At 51.6% G+C, this 20,485-nt stretch overlaps 1 protein-coding gene across 3 annotated transcripts in view; it reads left to right on the top strand.

Moving 5' to 3' along the window:
* The first annotated feature begins 2,929 nt into the window (after nt 1–2,929).
* TOM1 (target of myb1 membrane trafficking protein) overlaps nt 2,930–20,485 on the top strand; it is a 38,591-nt gene continuing 21,035 nt past the window's right edge. Inside the window, exons 1-2 of one of the 3 annotated variants that reach the window (XM_020883910.2) lie at nt 2,930–3,183; nt 20,127–20,211. In XM_020883910.2, the coding sequence (XP_020739569.1) occupies nt 3,132–3,183; nt 20,127–20,211 (137 nt within the window). In that variant the 5' untranslated portion in view covers nt 2,930–3,131. The remainder of the gene's footprint in view (nt 3,184–20,126; nt 20,212–20,485) is intronic. The other 2 variants (XM_020883911.2, XM_020883912.2) reach the window with 2 other exon arrangements.

Here is a 20,485-nt window from a genome sequence, read left to right as displayed (position 1 = left end):
GTCCAGTGTCAGCTATCTTTTTCCTGTGGCTAACCAAAGTTCCTATGAAATTTTAAACCTGTCTTTCACATTTAAACAAAAAAAGCCCATCTGGAATAGAGGTCAAGTGTCTGATCAAAGCTATCTTCCTAACATACATCTTGCTGTTTCTATTAACTTTTACATTGAGGACTTTCATCTTCTCTTTTGCTAATTACAAAGCCAGTGGCTCTGTAAGTGTAGCTGTATTCACTGGCAAATGAAATTGTCTGCACATTATATTGTTGGCCTAAGTCAGATATCTATCAGTCTTGTGTAAGAGTCGCATCCAACTTGTATGCTAAATCATGTGTTTCAGTACTGTTCTGATTTGCTGAGTTACACTGGATTGGATAAATCACTTAATTTTTATAGGTATCTGCAATCCCATCTATAAAAGTGTTAATGTCACTTCTCTATCTCCCAAGCCTTGCAGCCAGCCAGCCTGACATGTATGTTTAGTAATACTGTGAACATCTAATATGTGAGATTAGACCTTTCAAGGTAAAATTTTCAATGCAAACACAAGGTGTTAATAATCATAAATAGCAAAATATTATGATTGGCTGTATGGCTCACTTCTTACAGAGAGGCAGCAAGAAAGAGATCACCATATTGCTGAATGAAGAGAGTGTTTTGCATATTTTATTACACTTAATCCTCCCCCAAAGCTTTAGAAATATTATCCCCTTTTACAGATGAAGAGACAGGTACAGGAAAGCCCTTTCCCTGAGTTTAAACGGCTAAGTAAACGGCAAAGCCAAAGTAAGCACACTGGAACAGCAAACCGAAGCGAAGCCGAGGCTCTCTTCTACCCCAAGCCCCAAATTTAAATTGTGTATGTAATTCATCAGAATCCTTCTCCATTATCTGCAGTCCTGAGCAAGTGTGATTGCAGGAAAACTATCAGACCTTTTCATTGTCCAAGTGTTCTTCTGTCCTAGCTGGACTTTACTATAGGGACCTCACTTTTCTTGTCATACTCTGGTCTTTAAATTTTGAAAGCAGAGTATCTTCATTTTTTTGTTTAAAAGTACTTAAAGGTTATAATCAATTATATTTATGCACTGTCAATCTTAAGGGACTTCAACATTTTTATCCATAGTAAGGCATTTGATATTGATATTGCTAAAATACTTAAAAAATTAAAACAGACTATTTACTGAACAAGTTTGTTCCCTGTTAGGAAATAGTTTGAAGACATAGTTTTATACTGCACTTAATGTTTGCCATTTACGTTACTATTTATTGTATTGACAAAATCTACACACTCCCATTTCTAATTTAATAGCTGTACAACTTTCTGTCTGCATGGAGTTAATATAAATTTTCACTCCCTGTTTGGGGGTATGTGGGTTGTTTCTGCTTTCTTACCATGAAGGATAAAACTATGACTGTTCTATTCTCTGTGGTAAAGCCACGATCTGCCTATAATCACTTCAAACCAGAGTGATGCAAGAAGGCAAGAACTTCCAGTCATCTAACATAGGGATATTAAAGATTAATGGAAGAATCCAAAGGAAAATCATGCTAAATACTTTCCATACTAACAAGCAATATACTTAAATGAAAAAAAAACATAGAAGGTACCTACCTGACATGAAAATCATCATAAGTGCAGATCCCCCCTTTATAGGCTAAATACCATTACTAATTTAAATTTTCAAGCATTAGTCATCGTGTTGGTCAACAGTGAGAGAAACAGACATAGTATCCCAGCCTCAAGGAGCATATAGACTACCGGGGGACTGGGCATCTATTAACATATCTCATGAGCATTATTAAAACACCTCAAAGCACAGGAGCACATGATTTCAATAAAGCTTTTATATCATACAGTAAAGATGTCAGACCCTATTGATTGCTCAAACAGTTAACATACAGAAGTGATAAAATTGTAATTCAAGTTTTCTATCATCCTAAATTTGTGAAATTTACTAGCCTTTCAAATTAAAAATTCACAAATATGTTCGATAAATACTAAAGCACCTCACAGTAGCTCAGACTACCAAAGCACTGCTTATTGTATCTTTTGGAGTACATGTCATTAGAAGCAAAAAAATATAACAGGTAAGATATCTAATGAGTAAGTGACACAGCTGAAACATGGCACACGGGAACATGGAAGAAGATATTTGAATTACAAAGTTGGAGAAAGCCTTTGAGATTCTTAGCTTGGGGTCCATTGGTGTACCTTAGGGACCCCAGAACCCCCCTGAGGTACAAGTCTATCTCGCCTTTTTTCTTCAGAAACGCTCCAGTGCTTTGTACAATTTCTCAAAGGAACCTGTGACCTAAAAAAATAAAGGTTATAAGTCCTTGATCTAATTCCAGAATTCAGAGAAAATGGAAGCCTGCTGTTTGAATCACACAGTAAATGAGTGGCAGAGATGTGTCCTAGGACCCACTCATAACATTTGTATGCTTTCTGCCACCCTGAGCTCTAGCCAATAACTAGCTGCAACTCACTGAGCTGTGGCTCGGTGTCAAGGTCTCGAAAACCCTTGGCCCTTGCATCCTATTTGAGGTAAGGGAATCTGGGCTGCAAACATGACGCATTTTGCAGCCAGGAGACCTCAGCCTCAAACAGAAAGCGTCCTCTCTGGGTAGGGAGGCAACAGGACAGACAGGCTGTCAACCCCACCAGCGGGTGTGTAGTCATACTGAGGTCCCAGGGGCTTAGACTAAGAGCTAGAGCTTTGGTCTCGGCTTGCTGGGTAACCTTACCCAAGCCATTTCCCTGGTCTGAGATTGGGTTTTCCAGACGTGAAGAGTTCAAAGACCGCGCCCCTAAATCCTTAAGGAAGCATGGAGGGCGTGGCTTTACGAAACCCACGCCCTCTACGAAACCCACGCCCTCTGGTCCGCAGTCGCCCTACGTAGTGCGTGACGTCCGCCGACGCCGAGTTAACCGCAGTGAGGTCATCGCCCTCCGCCTCAGGGCGCCGACACTCCACGTCCGGGGCGGGGGTTGCGGCTGGGCTCCAGACTCCCTCTGCCCCGCCCCAGCCGCGCCTCCCCGAGGACGGTCCAGCGCATCACGTGACGGGTCCGCGGCGCTGGCGGTTGCTGTCAGCTGATTCCCCGGCTTGGTGGCAGCAGCGACAGTGGCGATGGACTTTCTCCTGGGGAACCCGTTCAGCTCTCCGGTGGGACAGCGCATCGGTGAGTCCGCGGGGCCCCGCGCAGCCCCAACGCAGCACTCCGCACTCAACCTCGTCCCCCCGGGGCACCTCCTGGTCCCGAGTCACACACCAGAGGGAGACAGGGAGGGGAGTGAGGCTGGCGTGTCTCTCCCAGACCCGGCCCCGCCCTGCCTCCCGCCTTCTTTGATTGACAAAAGCCGCTGTCCACTAGGAAGCCTCGGCTTGTGATGGATGCCCACGGCAGCCAATAAATAAAGAGAGGAGGCGGGCCCGGGCGGCCGCGGCTCAGCCAATGTGCAGCTGCTGGGGTCGCGAATCCAGGCAGAAAGTTTTGGGGGTTAAAGGACTGCGTGGTTTTTGCAGTCCTTGGGTCCCTCGATGGTTTCTGTCGTCGCCTCCCCCGCACGGGTTGCACCACCTGGGCTGTTGCCATTTCCTTCCTGGCTCGTCTGGAGCTGCGAACACGGATACCTGAGAAGGGCTGGAAGTCCATTCTCAAGGACCAGGAGGCTGGGGCTCGGCGGCCGGGCGGGCATGTTGCGGGCAGGCGGCTGGTAGCCTTTCCTCCGCCCAGCCGGGGCTAGACGCTGGGGAGTCCACCCCACAAGAAGGCCAGGCCAAAGCCTCAGGAACTGCCGGCCGTAGCCGCCTCACCAACCGGCCCCTAATGGACCGCGTGGAGTCGCAGATTCGGAGCTGGAAGGGATCTTCGAAACCACCTGATTCGGCCTCCCTCATTTCTCAGCAGATGGGAGGGCCAAGCCCTCTGGGCGAGACACAGGCTCACTCAGAGCCCAGGTCTCCTGACTCCCTTGGCACCTGTTGACTGGAGACTTACTAATGGTGCGGCGTTGGCTGTCTGTAGAGGATCCCTCCCCTGTGATTAGGGGATAATAATGATCCCTGCCTCCTTGGGGTTGTTGTGTAGGTTAAACTCGTTCATAAGTGTGAAGGATTTAGTGCCTTCCACGTGGCAGATGCTCTCTTAAAGAAGGTGGTAATATTTATTATTGTTACTGAGACACAACCAAGTGAGGGTTCCAAAATCCTGAGAATGGCTGAACAGTTGGTCTTACAGGCACTCATTCCTGCCCACCAACTCAGAGAGGCCCCAGGCCATAGCCCGGACACTTCTCCAGAACAGTCTGGGTGTGCCTCCTCGCCTGAATAAACCGAGGGAAGTACTGTGAAAGCCTCTCTCTATCTTTTTGATGATTTTTAGCCTTAAGTCCAGACTGAGAAAACTGGATCTTTTAGACAAGACATTCTTTTCATTCTTTCTGTCTTAGAAGTCAAACCTCACTTAAGTCTGTTAACCCAGTTCTGTGTTGAAATTGCCCCCCCCGCCGGCTGTTTGTGGCTCTTTTGAGGTTTTGTAATCAAATGTATTCAAGAGTATGCTGTCAGTAGAGAATTTACACACCAGGAAGTTCCCGGACCTCAGAGGGGCAACTGCTCTCTCAGGACCCTCACCCACCTGCTACACACACACACACACACACACACACACACTCTGATGACACACACACACACTCTGATGAGTCATTGTTTGGGAGCTGAAAAGAGAAGGCAGCTCATCTCTTGTCTGTATTTCTTCAACTGTAGAAACCTCTGCTTTTATCACATGTCAAGCTTGAGACTTCCTACCCACCCACCCCCCAAAAAAGAAAAATATTCTGGTTCACAGTCAGCCAAATATGCCAGAGACTTTCTAGAAAAGCTGGTTGGGACTCCAGGCTTGAGGTAGTCAAAGAAAAGAGCTTCTCTTCTTACCCTGAAGGGTCACCTGTCTTGGGCAAGAAATATTCAATCCAAAGAGCATACTACTAATTCTTATTCCTTTAGAGCACAGACCATGTTTTACTGCAGGAACAGTCCTTATCCTGGGGCTCTTCTAATCCAAGGCTATCATCATAATCCCCCTGGAAGACTTGTTAAAGCATCAAAGGCTATAGATCTGAGGTGGCCACCAGATTGAAAACCTCCATTCTAGCCCATCCCCTTCACTCTACACTGGAGACTGAGGCCAAGAGAGGGAAGGTGGAAAATAGGTCTCACCTAAGACCCCAGTGACATGGTCAGAAAGCGGAGATGAACCCCTCTGAGTCCCTGAAATCTGAACCAAAGCTGAAGAGGCTCTAAAAGTACGATTAAATGAATAATGTCTGCTGTTTGAGTTAATATCCTCAGTATTCCTTTTCTTTTCTTCCCTGCCGCCCCCCCCCCCCGGGTGTGGGGGAGCAACAGCCCTGATCAGCTGTAATTACTAATGACCTAATATGAGCTGCTTGCATTTCTATAAACTGCAGGATTGAAATAATCTCTTCTCCAGCCTGCCAACTTCATCCCCCTGTTGAGCGTAGAGCCCTGTGCAGTCGGCAGTGCTGACTGTAGGTCCTGATGGTGTAAATTAGAGCTCAGTGTCTCTCGACTCAGAAAGTTTCCAGTCACCCATCCACACCCCTTTCTGCTTGCTGCTCGCTCTGCCTGGAATGCCTGCTGCCAGTGCCTCCTTCAAAGCTCCAGGCATCATCACCTATTCCACGAGGCCTTCGTTGACCCCTTTAGATCCAGCCATTGCTTTTGTGCCCTCCCATCACTCTAGCTCCTCAGGCTCACTCCCTGTCTGCCTTTGGGCTCTGAGCCTCTGCTTCCTGGGTGGAATGGTGGTTATAGCAGCATCCATTTCTCAGAGTGGTTGTGAGAGTGAAGTGAGATGCTCTCGGAGAGGGCCTGGCCCATTGTCAGTTTGCAGGAAACATTGTCATCATTTTTATTATTTTCACCAACGTCACACTAATAAAGCACCGTGGCATTCTGTTAGTAGTTGTGCCTGTGATTTCCCTGCTGGACGAGGCTTTGTGAGATCAGATTCTGAATCTTACTGATCCAGACCGTAGGTATTTAGCATCATGCTGACACATTACTGGAGGGAAGAAAGGAAAAAAGGAAGGTAACAGTTTGTGAGCAAACACCAGGTGCCATACTTGTATCACAGTCCTATTATCAAACCCAAGTTTGTGTGCTGGATGTGCAGTGAGGCCAAACAAACCAAAGCAGGAGTTTGGAGCAGAGAAAAGTTTATTACAGGGGCCAAGGAAGGTGATTGGGCTGTGCATACTCAAAAGACCCAAAATCCCATTGGTTTTCCTGGAGGAGTTTCTAAAGGCAAAATTAGGAGGAGGGTGGAACTCCGGGGTTTGTAACTTTCTTCTGATTGGTTGGTGGGAGGGGCTCCAGGAATCTTAGGCATCAGCCTTCTGGTTCCATCCAGTCTGGGGTCCGAACTTGTGCAGGCTTGAAGTCACCCTCAATCCACCTGGGTGAGGCCCCAGCTCCCATAGTAGAACTCAGAGATGTGTATCGGATTGTCAAGTAAATCCCTTGAGAAGGAACTAGGACTCTTTTTTATTGCTGCACTTTTGTTTCTTGACTGCTTTTCCTTTGTTTCTGGGTTCCCTCCCTCCCCTAATGAGTAACTGAATCTGCCCTTTGGAACTCAGGGAAGATTTAGGAGACAGCAGCCTTTTCCGCATAAACAAGAAATGGGGAGCACTGAAAAGCTTTCGTGCCCAGAAGGGCCCTGCAGAATACCAGCGGGTTTCAAAGCCCCCTTTTCTTTGATACTCTTCAGTCTTGGGGGGAACAGGTGTGGGAGACAAAAAGGAATAAAGTTTTGGATAAAGAAATTAATATGAACTTGACAGAGGAACTCAGTTTTAGGGGGAGTCGGTTTCAAGCCTACAAGGTTTTGCTGTTTTTTCCAATCACCAGAAGTAAGTCTCAAAGAAGGTGTCACTTCCCAAGGTTTCCCAGCTTTCTAGAGTCGGGACCCAGACCCAGGTCTCTGCCTGCAGAACTGAGGTGCTTTCTTGCACCCTCACCACTCTGCCCCTGGCTCGTCAACACCGGTTGGAATTTGGAGCAGCCCAGCCCTCCAGCATCCACGGCTGTCGTCTGGCCCACAGGCCTGCTCTTCTGCTTGGAGCACACGCTGGGTTCCTGAATGTTTCCGGGTCACTCGTGCTCAGTCGGTTGGTCGTGTCCAACTCTGCGGCGCCGTGGGCTGTAGCCCTCCAGATTCCTCTGTCCGTGAGACTTCCCAGGCAAGAGTACTGGAGTGGGGTGCCACTTCCTCCTCCAGATCACTCACCTGTCAACTAAAGGGTATGCGCAGCCTGCAAGTTGAGAACTGTGTTTTGTCTGGAGCCCTCACTGAGAACTGCCACCCGGGAGGCAGTCTCAGATAGCTCTGAGGGACGGTTCCAAAGAGGTCCGGGGGAGCCAGGAGATACAGCAGTTTTTGCTGGGCGGGGGGGAGAGGGGGACACAGTCAGACATCAAAAGATGACTGCTAATCACAAAAAGCGGATATCACAAATTAATGATTTTAGTGCTTTTCTCTGTGTGGGAAGATGAAAGAGTTTGGGCTTTTTGAAGGCATTCCTTTTGTATACATCTTCACTGTCTAGGCCCAGTATACTCTTTTCTCCATCCTGAACTCTACTCAAGGTGCACTTTGGTGGAGGGCGGGTGCCGCTGTAACCAAAGGCTTGTTGGCCACAAGTGCTTTTGTTTACTGAAATGGTGGGTGATGCTTTATCTATCAGGAAAGCTTCCAGCGGGCAGCAGCCTGTGGCTGAAAGGACTCCAGATAGTGAGTAATAGCTGCTGTTGACACAGCCCTCTTCTTCCAAGGATTTAAAAACCCACCCCAGGTATTCTCTGAGGACAGCCGTGTTTTAAGAACCCAGTTTTCCACTTCCAGCTGTCAGCTCACCCCAGCACTTTGACTGGAGGCACAGCTGACCCAGGAGAGCCAGCTGCAAACAGCAGAGACTCTCAACAGAGGCAGTGCCTGGGGACCACCCCCTTGTTGTGGGGCAGGAGGAAAGGTCAGAGCCTAAGACTGAGCCCTGGGGCGGCCGGGAGAGGTGAAAGGTCAGGGAGAGCCGCTCTTAGCCCTACACAGGCCAAGCCAGGGGGCTCCCAGAAGGCATCATGGGTGGGAGACCGCCCGCCCTGAGGGCTGCCCTTTGGGGAGCGAAGAGTGGAAACCAAACTGGACATTCAGGTGCTGTCAAGGGGTCACCAGGCTAGGTGGCAGGAGACCTGGGTCCAGCTCACATTCGCGCCTGACTGCGTCTCATTCCTTCTCACCGCTTTCTGTTAGGGACCACATCCTCCCTCATTCACAGAGGGCTGAACAACTGAGGGGACAGTGAGGACGGAGGGAGAATGATACTAGAGAGAAGAAAGAAATGGATGGGCGCTGTGGAGGGGTGACGGAACTATTCCATGACTCCGAGGAGCTCCATGCCTGCATGGTTCACAGCAGGACTGGGTGCGTTGTTTGGTAGTGAGCTCCCCACCACTGGAGGTATGGAGTGGGGGGATGCTGTAAGGAGGCTATTGTGTGGCTGGCAGGGTAGACTTGACCAGGTTTTGCAAGCTTTTTCTGTAAAGGGCCAGAGAGTAAATATTTTCAGTTTTGTGGGCTGTATGGCCTGTGCTGCAATCTGTTGGCCTCTGCCCTCAGAGCACGAAAGCAGACAATGCCAGTGAAGGGACGTGGCTGTGTTCCAGTCAGACTTCACTTGCGGACACTGAAATGGGAATTTCATGTAATTTTCACGTTATGAAATGGTCTTTGGAATTTTTTTTCAACCCTTTGAAATTGTAGAGACCATTCTTAGCTTGTGGGCCATGCAAAAGCAGACTCCTTTTGGCACATGAGTTTATAGTTTGCTGACCTCTTGGCCAGAGGCAGAATGATAGAGGGCAGTGTGCTTCAGAATGGGGTCCCAAGTCATCCCTGTTAGAGATACTTGAGAATGCTCCAACTCTGGACCTCCTGAGTCAGAATCTCTACCACTTCCCACTCTTTGCTATGGGGAGCCCTTGCAGCTTGAAGCTCCAATTCTTTGATCTGGCACCAGGTTAGAACCCAAAATTTGGGTCTTAAGGATAACAGGGACTAATATCTAGAAAGGGCTTTGAGTCAGATGGCCGCATGGGGTGTGTTCCTGGGTCAGACCAGGTGGTCCAAATCCTGGTTTATCCGTCATCTGCTTTGTTACCTGGAGCAAGTTACTTAACCTCTCTGTTCTCCAGTTTCCTGTCTAAAAAATAAGGATAATAATGGCAGGGAGCAGTCAGGATTGGGAGTTTCAGCCATGTAGGGAGGTTCTCAGATGGTCATGTCGTGAAGCACTAGGCCCGGTGCCCACCAGACGGTAATTGTCCATAATTGTCAGCTGTTGTGATTTTCCCCAGGTGTTATCATCATTACTGGGGCAGAGTCTAAGGTCGCTGGGGAGCCGGGGTGCCCCCCTGGGGCCCTGGCCCCAGCACGGCCTCTGTCTGGTCTTGGCGTTACTGGGAATGAGCAGTCGCAGGCTGGGTGGCAGCCACAGTCGCAGACAGGTCAGGTTTCAGGCTGTGGGGTGGAGCCGGTTCTCACTTGGGAATTAAAGCCTTTGCCTGACCCTGCAGATGGAACTGGTGAATAGGTTTTGTTCCCTCCCTGAGCTCAAAGAAATAAGAGTAAAGTCCCAGATTTCCGCCCTTCTGGTTGCAGAAAAAAACAGAAACCCTCAGTCTTCTAATTAGCCTGGGGCCATCACTCCATGAAAAGCAGGAGGATTCAGGACAAGTTAACTCTTTACCTCCTTATCAGGGAAGTCTCTGCCTAAGCTAGCTCTCTCCAGATTTCTGCCCTTTGTGTCCCACCTTTAGTTTTATTTTCGTAATGTTTTCCTTTTGTTCACTTACCTTTTTAAAGTTGGCCTTAAAAAAAAATAAAATAAAGTTGGCCTTATCAGGATGTAATTACATCCTGAAATCATGACTTTGACAAGCTACTCGACATTAAATAGGCAACTCTAAAAATGTTTTTATGTTTGCTCATGAGCCCACCTGATCCCAGGTTTGCTCGTGATCCCAGGTGGCACATTTCAGCCACTCGGATGTAAGCCATCTGAATAGGCTCAGAACACAGACCCTGCATCAGAAGATTTGGGTTCAAGTACCAGCTCCTCCCCTCCCCAGCCGTGTCCCCAGGCAAGTGACAGAACCTCCAAGGGGATTGTGCCTGCATGGACCTGGAAGATTTGAGAACTGGTAGAGACCCCAGAGTGCCATGAAGAGCCAGGCAGCTGTGCAGGAGCCATGGGGAGGAATTGGGCTTTACACCTGCGGGGAAAGCAGAGAAGAGGAGGAGGGAATCGGGAGGGAGGAGCCAGCCGGGTCACAGAGACTGCGACCAGGAGAACCGAAGGCCAGGCAGAGATGTCCTCTGTTCACCTGGAACTTGAATACACTGATGCAGGATAAACCCTGGTTGGTTCCCTTCGTGTGTCAGTTTTGGCCAGGTCATGGTACCCAGATATTTGTTGTTGTTTAGTCACTAAGTTGTGTCACCTCTTTTGCAACCCCATGGACTGTAGCCCACTAGGCTCCTCAGTCTAGGTGATTCTGCGAGTAAGAATACTGGAGTGGGTTGCCATGCCCTCCTCCAGGGGATCTTCCCGACCCAGGGATCAAACCTGCATCTCCTGCCCTGACTGAGCCACTAGGAAAGCCCACACAGATATTTAGCCAAACATTAATCTAGATGTTTCTGTGAAAGTATTTTTTTTAGATGAAATTAACATTTAAGTCTGTCTTTGAGAAGAGCAGATTACCCTCTATAATGTGGATGGGCCTCATCTGACCAGTTGCATAGAAGAAAGACTGGCCTCCCCAGAAGATGGGATTCTGCCAGCAGATGACCCTGGACTTGAACTGCGTCTGTCTCCTGCTAGTCTGTCCTGCAGGTTTTGAACCTGCCAAAGCTCCACAATAGCACAAGCAATCCCTTAAATCTCTCTGTAGATAGATAGGTACATAAATACATACATGCCTACATATGTCAGTAACATCTTTTGCATTCATGAGTTGGGGGAAGAAAAAAAGAATGTCATATATGCCTTGGCCAGCCCCTTCAAACCTCTGTTTTCACAGTTTTGCTCCTTCTTACCTGGATAGTTTTTCAAAAGCCCTCCTTCAGCAAATTGGAATTTTCTCCAGTTAGGTACTATAGTTAGCTGTATCAACTCTAAAATTGTGGGTTGCCAAAGTTATGCCTTCTGCAAGGTATTTTCGAGTTCCTCTTGTGGGCTGTGGTTACAAAATGGCAGGGGAGAGGCAGCCAGGGTTTGGGGAAGGCTGGCTCAGCAACTTAGGAGAATGACGGAGCTTTCCATGTTGGGTCTGGAAAGAGCTATTCACTGGAAAGTGGGCTTCAGGACGGTTTGCTGGCTGGGGCGGGAAAGAATGACTTCTGCGTGTGTGTGATTTGAAAAGCTATTTTTTGGGGGATGCTTGAAATTTCCAAGCAATGATTTGGGGGTTGATATTTCCAGTTGGTAACGTGTGTTTGGGGGCTGGCTGTTATGCTGGATGGGATGCGGAGCACATGAAGTGCTTTCTCTCATTTCCTCCTCACGTAACCCTGAGGGTCGGTGCTTTAGTTATCCTTTCCTCTGTTCTGCAGAAGGGGAACTCGGCACAGAGAGGTTAAGGAATTCACTCCGGTCACACAGTCAGCGAGTGCTTCCATCAGGACTTGAACTGGGATTTGTCTGTGTCCAGATCCCACTCTCCTAACTTTCCCACCTCATTGCTTCCCCTTAGAATTGACAGGGACCTGGCGGGTTTCCTTTACAGTGGAAATGTGTGGGTCCAGAATCCATGTAGTTTGAGTTTGTTTATAATTCTTCTTTCTGCATTTCTCCACCCACCCACCCCGAACCTTTAGCATATTGCTTTCCTCCTTCTGCTGGACTGCACATAACAGAGCACAGTTAGCACCTCCCAGCACTGCCTCTGTTATCGGGAGAGGAAAACCTTCCCTGGGAGACACCAGAAAGTTCCACTAACGTCAGAAGCCAGTGCTGGGTCACGGCCTCTTCTGACTGCAAGGGAGATTAGAACACCTAAATAGAGGACACCAGTGGAGAGCATCTTTCACAGCAACAGACTCTGTAGGGGTCAGGTCCATACAGTGGAGTGAATAAACATCTAATGTAAGTCACAGGGTGAGTTAGCCCGGATACCGCCTCCCATGTGGACAGGTGTGTGAGTTCCCACACTGCGTTTCCAGGAGGACAGCTCAGCTGGCCAGTGTCCCAAGGGGCTGATGGGAATGGTGAAGGCTCTGGAGGTCACATCAGAGTGGAGTGGTCACAGGAACTGAGGATGTAGCCCGGAGGTCAGATTAAAGAGGGACGTGGTACTTTTTAGGGCTTCCCAGGTGGCACTAGTGGTAAAGAACCTACCTGTAAGGCAGGAGACATGAGACACAGGTTCAATCTCTGGGTTGGGAAGATCCCCTGGAGGAGGGCGTGGCAACCCACTCCAGTATCCTGGCCTGGAGAGTCCCATGGACAGAGGAGTCTGGCAGGCTAGTGCATGGGGTCACAGAGTCTGACAGGACTGAAGTGACTGAGCATGCATGCAAGGTAGTTTTTAAAAATATTCATAGGACTGGGACTTCCCTGGCAGTTCAGTGGTTAAGACTGCACACTTCCAATGCAGGGGTCAGGAAGTAAGATCCTATATGCCACACGGCATGGCCAAAAAAGTTAAAAAAAAAAAAATTAAAGTTCATAGGACTGCCAAGTGGAAGGAAGATTAGGATTTCTACACAGCCACTACTAAAGGGTCTATGAGGGCCAAAGGGTGGGAGTAGTTCATTTAAGTTAAAGTGCTCTAAGGGCTTATTGTCCTGGCGAATATGGCCTCATCCTTCATTCAGTCATTCATCAAACATGTCCTACAGGTTTCTCACAGGCCCCATCTGTGTAGAGAATTCCATGACTCACAGTCTCCACCCTGGAGCTCACAGCCTAATAGAGGAGATGGAAACAAAGCAGTAAATACTGCAGTCACTGCAACACTGAACAGAGCTGGTAGTCTTGTCTGCTCAGAGTCCTGCTGGCCCAGCACGAAGGCAAGGCCCCATAGGAAGCAGGGCCCAGGTAGAAGGCCTGGGCAGCGGAGGAGGAAGTGGGGAGAAGACCAGTCTCCACACCACATCCCACCACCAAGCTTTGGGGTACCCTGCCTGCAAGTGACAGATAGACACCCAGCCAACACAGCTGAGCCCCGCAGACACCCTATTCTCCCCAGGGGTCAGGACTGGGTGGCTTGACCACTCCTGGACTGGGCACTGCCAATGGGTAGCGGGGTTGTTGTTTTGGGTGGGGATGAGGGAGAAGTTGCTAGGGGGCAGGCCAGGGGTGTCCATGCCCGATTCCTTCTGTCCTGCTCCAAGGACTGGTCTTCCAGGCAGTTTTCATCACTGCCCTTCTCCTCTGGCTGCCTCGCTCCCTCTGGGACCCTTAGCCCACCTCCGGCTCCTGGATCTTTCCTGGTCTCAGAACAGCCTTGTCTCCCTCCCTCGGGCCCTTCAGACCGACCCTCAAGCCCCTTGTGTCTCCTCTTCTCCTCTTCACCCCTGAGGTTTCATCTTGGAGTCTTTCATTCAGCTCATGCTCTTCCTCTCCCAGCAATGTCCCTCTTCATCTTTTCCAGCCCGGCAGCTCATGTTCTGTGCTCAGCCCAGACAGTACCCCCCTCACTGGAACCTTCCCGGTTCCTCCTGCAGGTGCTGACCCCTACCCCCGGCTCCCCAGTGCCCTGGACTGACCTCAGTCACATCACTTGTCCTTTTGCACTAAACACATGCCTCCAGCTGTTGTCACTGACTGCTGTCGGCCGCCCCAGGGGCAGGGATTCTGTCCTTCACCTTTGCCCCTCTGGCACCTGGCGCAGGGCTGGACGAATGGGAGCCGCTCAGAGTGTGTCGTGGGAGGGAGAAGAGAAGGGCAGGAAGGGGGCACCTGGGAGGCAGTGGGGAGGTGGACAGAGGGGCAAAGGGGCCCTGGGCCAGGGATGGAGGCAGATGTGGGTGGGGAGAGGGGCAGGGAACTGAGGGGTGGGTACTACTTACAGCAGATTCTAGACAGCCTGTCATTTCACTCACAACTATTTCTGTCTCTTAAGGGTATGGAACAAGAATCGTACGTAGAAACAAATGAGCCATAATCACAGTACCATTCCACACTTTAAAAAAAATGGTGCTGATGTGTTTTTTAAAGCCTGAAAACAGTAAGGACCAGAAGGGAGATCTCCTCAGGGGTTCACCATGGTTCCTTGAGCGACATGAGTAGGTGGCTGATTACACTGGGAAGGTGACAGCTCCTGAAGGTGGTCTGTGGGCACCTCGCGGGGGAGCTGGTCACAGGAGGAAGATCTGGAAAGAGGACCCATGGGAGCTTTGGGTAGAGCCGACGCCGCCTGTCACTGCTTGCTTGATCACGGTCAGCTACCTCTCCTTCTACCCCAGGTCGGTGAGCCCTGCCCCAGGCCTGGTCATGGTCAAGGCAGGACTTTAGCTGTCGGCCTCTCCCTTTAAAACACTTCATTACTGTTTGCAAACTGTATTTCATTTGAATCTAGAAAGAAAAGTCTACCCACTGAGTTCTGACAGGTCGTTATTTGTAAGCCACATCCCAGCAGCAGAGGGGCTTAAGAGTGGACAGGGGAGCTTAGGTCAGTGACGCACAAGGAATCTTCCCCGGGACACAGTGGGGCGGGTGCTCAGCACAACCTGGGGTGGCGAGGCGGCCTGGAGCCTCGGCTGGTCCTTTCCCAAACGTTAGCTGGACCTCTGCTCTCCGTCCCGCCAGAGGGCGGGCCCGGAGAGACAGAGATGTCCCCAGAGCTCGGCATGCGGCGGGGCAGGCGGGAGCAGAGCAGAAGGGAAGCGCACAGATCCGGAGCCCCCAGACCGGCTCCGCACCCCCACCCTCCACTTCCAGGTGTGGGTGTGAGCCGTCCCCGCACGTGCTGTGGGCTGTAGAGTGTGCGTTACAGTAACTGCAGTGTTTACCGCCTTGTCCCCGGCTGACGGGCGGGGAAGGCCGGCCGTCTGGTCGCTGTTGTCCACAGTGTCAGGCCGAGGGGCACGGCTCGCCTGTCTGGAGGCTTACTGCGGGGCCAGCCCTGGGCTAGGGCCTCACAGGCCCTCCCATTGGCGCGTCTGAAGCGCACCCCCCGCGCTTGTCTCAGCACCCGCGCTTTTCTGTCCAGGCGTTTTGCCCTTCTGTGATGCCACTGTGGCTGCCCCCCAGGCTGCAGACTTCCTGAAGGCAGGACCTGGCCGACTCTGCTCACCCGCGTCTCCCGGGGCCTGGATGACACGTGTTCAGTATGTCTGAGAGGCACGCAACCTAGTAGCTGAGAGACTCTTGGGGTTCAAACCTCCGTCCTGCAGCACGCACACCACACGACGATGGGCAAGCCACTGGCCTCTCTGTGCCCCTCCGTGCTCCCACCCTCTGCCAGGGGCTGTGCTGAGGGCAGTGGGGCTGACGAGCAGTGCAGAGCTCTGTGCTCAGTTGTGCCGAGATGCCGGCAAGTGGTGGTGAGGGGTGAGGTCTCACCATCACCTCTGACCTGGTGCCTACCTGGGGAGCCGGGTGCCCCAAGCAGAAGCCCTGATGCGTGAAAGAACCAGGCCAGCCGAGGGAGGGAGGAGACCACAGCGGATCGTGGCCAGGCTTGGCCTCAGATGTCCCTCTCAGCCCCTGAAAAGATCCGGTTTTCAACCCTCGGGCAGAAGGGCATCATGGACAATATTTAGACAGAGAAGAGCGCTGGTTGGCTTTATGTTGGGAGAGGAGAGTGTGGAGGTGATGGTACAGGGCTGGGTGGGAGATAAGCCAGGAACCAGAGCTGTGACCGTGATGACGGAGCTGGGCACCTCTGAGACACGTTGAGCAGCCAGGCCCGTGGGGACCTGGTGATGGAACGTGCAGGATGGTGGGGAGGCGGGTCTGGGCTGCTCCCCCCGGGCTGACCTGGCAGGAGGCAGTCGGGGGATGGGCACCCACAGTGGTGACCACAGGTCCCCTGAGCCCCACAGAAGTGACCTCCTGCGAAGCAAGGCTTCCCCCATGGCGGAGAGCGTGGGCTCCCCAGAAACTCAGGGTGCCCCCGGGTTGAGCAGGCTGGCTCCAGGGGCCTGCAGCTGGAGACTGTGGTGGCCATTGTCTGCTGCTCTCAACCCGGGTCATGGTCATGGGACTCAGCAGTGACCTGCCACTGCTCTTAGCTGACGCACTGCACATTGTCAGGCTGAAAAGTCCCATCTCCTGTGTGGGAGGCCGTCTTCTTCCAGCTTCACAGATGAGGAAACCAAGACTCTGAGGCTCAGATCCTTGCCCAGAGTCTCCAAGTTCCAAGGTGAGGCCAGGCTTGTCCCACTGCAAAGCTGTGCCACCACTCTGACTGTGCCGGCACCAGCCCCTCACGGAGAGGACAGACTGCTGAGCAGACAGACAGATGCCCCAAGATCCCCAACCTCCACCTGCCCGCCTGGACGACAAGCAGGTGATTCATAGGGCTCGGCTTCCTCAGGAGCTGGGGGACAAGGGTAGGATCACCCCAGGGCCTCCAAAGGTCACGGCCAACAGCAGAGAGCTCGGGAAGTCAGCTGTCATTCTTTTGGAACTAGTGACCATTGTCAGTGTTTTTATTCCGCCTTCTTAAAATAGCCAGCTGAGTTACTTCTGTGGTTAAAACCAAAAACAAAACACACATCGCCAGATTCCTGTGGGTTTAAATTTCTGCCTTTAATGAAGCAGAACCTTGGACCTTTTTTTCTTTTCTTTTTTTTTTTCTTTTTTCTTTAATCTTTATTATATTTTTTAATCTTCTGGTCAAGCTGCTCAGCATCTGGGATCTTAGTTCCCTGACCAGGAATAGAACCCGCGCCCCCTGCATTGGCAGCACAGAGTCTTAACCACTGGACCACCCCACCAGGGAAGTCTCTGGACATCTTTACTGAAGAAGTCCTAGAACTGTCCCAGCCCTGACAGGAGGGGTCTGGGCACACCTCCCTTCTGCTGGAATTGCTCAGATGTCTCTTGTCTCCCTTCTGCCTCTTCCTCACCTCCTACCTGCTCAGACTGACTGCAGCGCCCCCTTTACTCCAAACCCCCTACAAAAAGCTCCATCCTCCGAATGGCTCTGCTCATGGCTGGCACTCAGGACTAAAGAGCTTGGCCCTGTGCTCAGGTTGGCGTCAGACTAGCGCTCCAGGGGTCCCGCTGCACGCACCCTGGTTCCTCAGGATGGCTTTCTCTCTCTCATAAATGTCCCATCTGCCCCCTCAACATCCGCTTGTCTTTCCAGAATGATCATAATCCCTTCTGAGACTTTGCCGCTCTCCCCCCCAGGAGGAGGGAGGTGCCGTGGTTTTCAGCAGTCCCTGGGGGAGGTCATAGGGAGAAACCAATGGAGGGACCACTGAGGGCTGCTGGTGGAGCCAGGGTCCGGAAGGAGGGGGCAGATGGCCTGAATGATCTGGGCGCATCCTTCTGGAAAACCAGTCCCTGGCGCCCGATGTGGGGTAGGGCAGTGGCAGCCATAACCACCCTCCCTCAGCACCGTGCGACCTCTCCATGTCTCAACTTCCCCATTAGTTAGACGAGGGCAGTAGTGACCACGTTATGGGTGCCAGGGCCTGGTCACCTTCTTTATGTAAACAGCTGGGTGTTACCTAGCAATATAACTTGGGAAGTGAAAATATCACCACTGTGGAAGAGCATTGTGGGTCCAGCAGGGGGCTAAGGGACCTTTGAAGGATTTGGGACTGGAAGGACACAATCACTTTCAAGTTCCAGAAGGTTCACTCTGGGTTAGCATGGAGGATGGGTGAGGGGAGCTAGGTGGGGGGATTCGAGGCAGGCTCGGCGAGGGTGGGGAGGTGGCCTGGCTGGCAGAGAGCAGGGCAGGGAAGGGAGGGGCTGGGATGGAGAGCACATCCAGGGCTGGAGCTGGCAGAACTCGGTGGATCATTGGAGGCAGTCAGGACTTGGATTGATGAGTCCTTCCCGTCGAGGGACTGGGGGTCACTGAGATGTGGCTTCTGAAGGAGGTGCTGTTCTGCGTGGTTGATCAGCCACTGTCCCCCAGACCCGGCCCTCCCCTGCCTGGGGGTCACTTGTCAGCTCTTTTGGTTCTTCATATGTGGTTCAGTAGGCGTGTAAGTCCCAGGGGTAGGGAGTGTGGCCCAGAGAAGCCACACCCAGGACATATTTGTGGGATGAGCAAGTCCCTCTTCCACCCTTTTAAAGGAAGCCCTTTGTCATCCCCTCCCACAGCCCTAGCCCAGGAGCCAAGCAACCTGCCTGCTGCCAGGTCCATACCTGGATGCCCAGCTGCCTGGCCCATGTCCTGAGCTACCCAGGCCTCCATCTAGCCTGCAGGACCCAAGGGGGCCCCAGGGTGAAGCTGAAGTCAGGCCAGTTTCCAAACGAAGAGCATGGAAGCCACTGTTCTAGGGATCTGACTATGCCAGCCCAGCCCAGGCTCTGCCCACAGGATAGGACTGCCTGCCGGCTGGAGGAGAACCCTGACCAGACTCACAGAGCCTACTCATCTGTCCTGAGAGCTCAGCCTCTTTGAGCACCACAAGGCAGGGACCATGTCCATCTGTCCACATTGCATCCCCGCTGCCTAGAGCAGGCCTGGCATGTCACCCCATGAGCAGGGTGGTGCGGGAACCTCCCCTGTACCATTGTGTGTAATAAGCTCTGGGTGCCTAGTCCATCGGGGCTCCTGGGAGACACCCCACTGCGCAGTGCCCGGGGGTGCACCGAGGCTATAGGCAGGGGTGCTCCTGGCCTGGAGCAGGGCTTTCAAGCTGAGAACTCAGCCATGACGGGGGATCTTGACTAGTGTCCTAACCACTGATCCAACCAGTGGTTAACACTCGTGCGCGTGCTTGACAGATGCGCAGGTATAACGGGCAGGGCAGACTCTCGCCTGAGACGAGCAGGATATGTGCGCCCTGCTGCAGCTTCTTTTAAAGCTAGGTCTGTGTGTGGATGGAACCTAGAAGGTACAAGGTCAGAGAAAACAGGCAGTGGGACACAAGGTTGGCGCTTCACTCTTGAAGAATGTTTTTGAACATCCTAGGATTTTCCCTTCCTGTTCGCTGTCCACCCAGCACCTCTCACACTAGAGCACACTTGGCAGATCTTACAGCAAAGGCCCTCTAAACACGGCCTCACTGGGCCTGGAGAATCTCGTAGCCGGCTACCTGGAGACCTCACCCTAAGATCCAGACAGACAGGGTGGTTGTATACCTTTGTGAATATGCTAAATGCCACTGAAATGGTGAATTTTATTTTGTGCGACTTTTGCCTCAAGTTAAAAAAAAAGAAAAAGACCCATCAGCACTCACGAGCACCCATTTGGCACCAAGTACCTGTCAATGCTGGTTTGCATTACCAGATTCCCCTTGGCGGTTCTGCAGGGCAGCTCGGTGTCCACCTGTCTGTAGATGAGCTGACTCAAAGGTGGAGGCCATGGCCAGGCCTTTTGGTAACAGAGTCAGGATTTAAAACCCCGTGTCCTTGGCTCTGGAAGTAAAGAACATCGCTGGGAGATTTGAGAGGAAACTGAGAGAGGAAAAGGGAGCTGGGGGCAGGGGAGGCAGGTAGATTGACTCTCCATTCGATGCCTTTTTGGAACTTTGTACACCGTGAACCTAAGAAGGGTTTCCAAGTCCAAAGATAATTAAAAAGTCAAGAAAGAATACTTATTTACAAGCATAAAACCAAACCCTGTCTCTATATTGTCGTGTCAAAAACAAGCAGGCTGAGGCCAGGCCTCTGAATCCATCTGCTGCCCACGTGGTAGACTCAGCTGGCCGTCCGTCCTGGCCTCGCATGGCTGCTATAGGAATTAAGAGATGAAATGGGACGATGAAGGTGACAACATATACATGGTGCTGGCCCACCTCGGTGCCCAGAGAGCAGGCGCTGTCCTCCCCACTCACGCTGTCTGAGTTTGTCCATCCGGGACTCCCGCACACCTCTGTGACCTGTGATTTCTTGTCCTCAGAGAAAGCCACGGATGGCTCCCTGCAGAGCGAGGACTGGGCGCTCAACATGGAGATCTGTGACATCATCAATGAGACTGAGGAAGGGTGAGGACCATGGGGGGAGAGGGAGGCAGGAGGGGCGGCCACTGCAGCTCATCTTAAACATTTCAGAACCGTGATCTAGTCTGACCATCTCATCAGGTGGGTGAGAGGCGCAGAGATGCCGGGTGTGCGGCCAGCCAGCTGGCCCTTGGGTGCTGCCCACCCAGTGGCCGCAGCACAGCCAACTTGCTCTTGCAGGGACATCACCTGCGTGGCATCTTCACAGGACAAAGCCAGCCAGAGGCTCTTAGAATATGGAGGTGGCCCCGAGCCCCCT

This window comes from Odocoileus virginianus, chromosome 23, assembly GCF_023699985.2.
Source record: "Odocoileus virginianus isolate 20LAN1187 ecotype Illinois chromosome 23, Ovbor_1.2, whole genome shotgun sequence".
Taxonomy (NCBI): domain Eukaryota; kingdom Metazoa; phylum Chordata; class Mammalia; order Artiodactyla; family Cervidae; genus Odocoileus; species Odocoileus virginianus.
The sequence above is the reverse complement of the archived record's forward strand: the minus strand, read 5'-3'. Positions and strand labels throughout refer to the sequence as shown.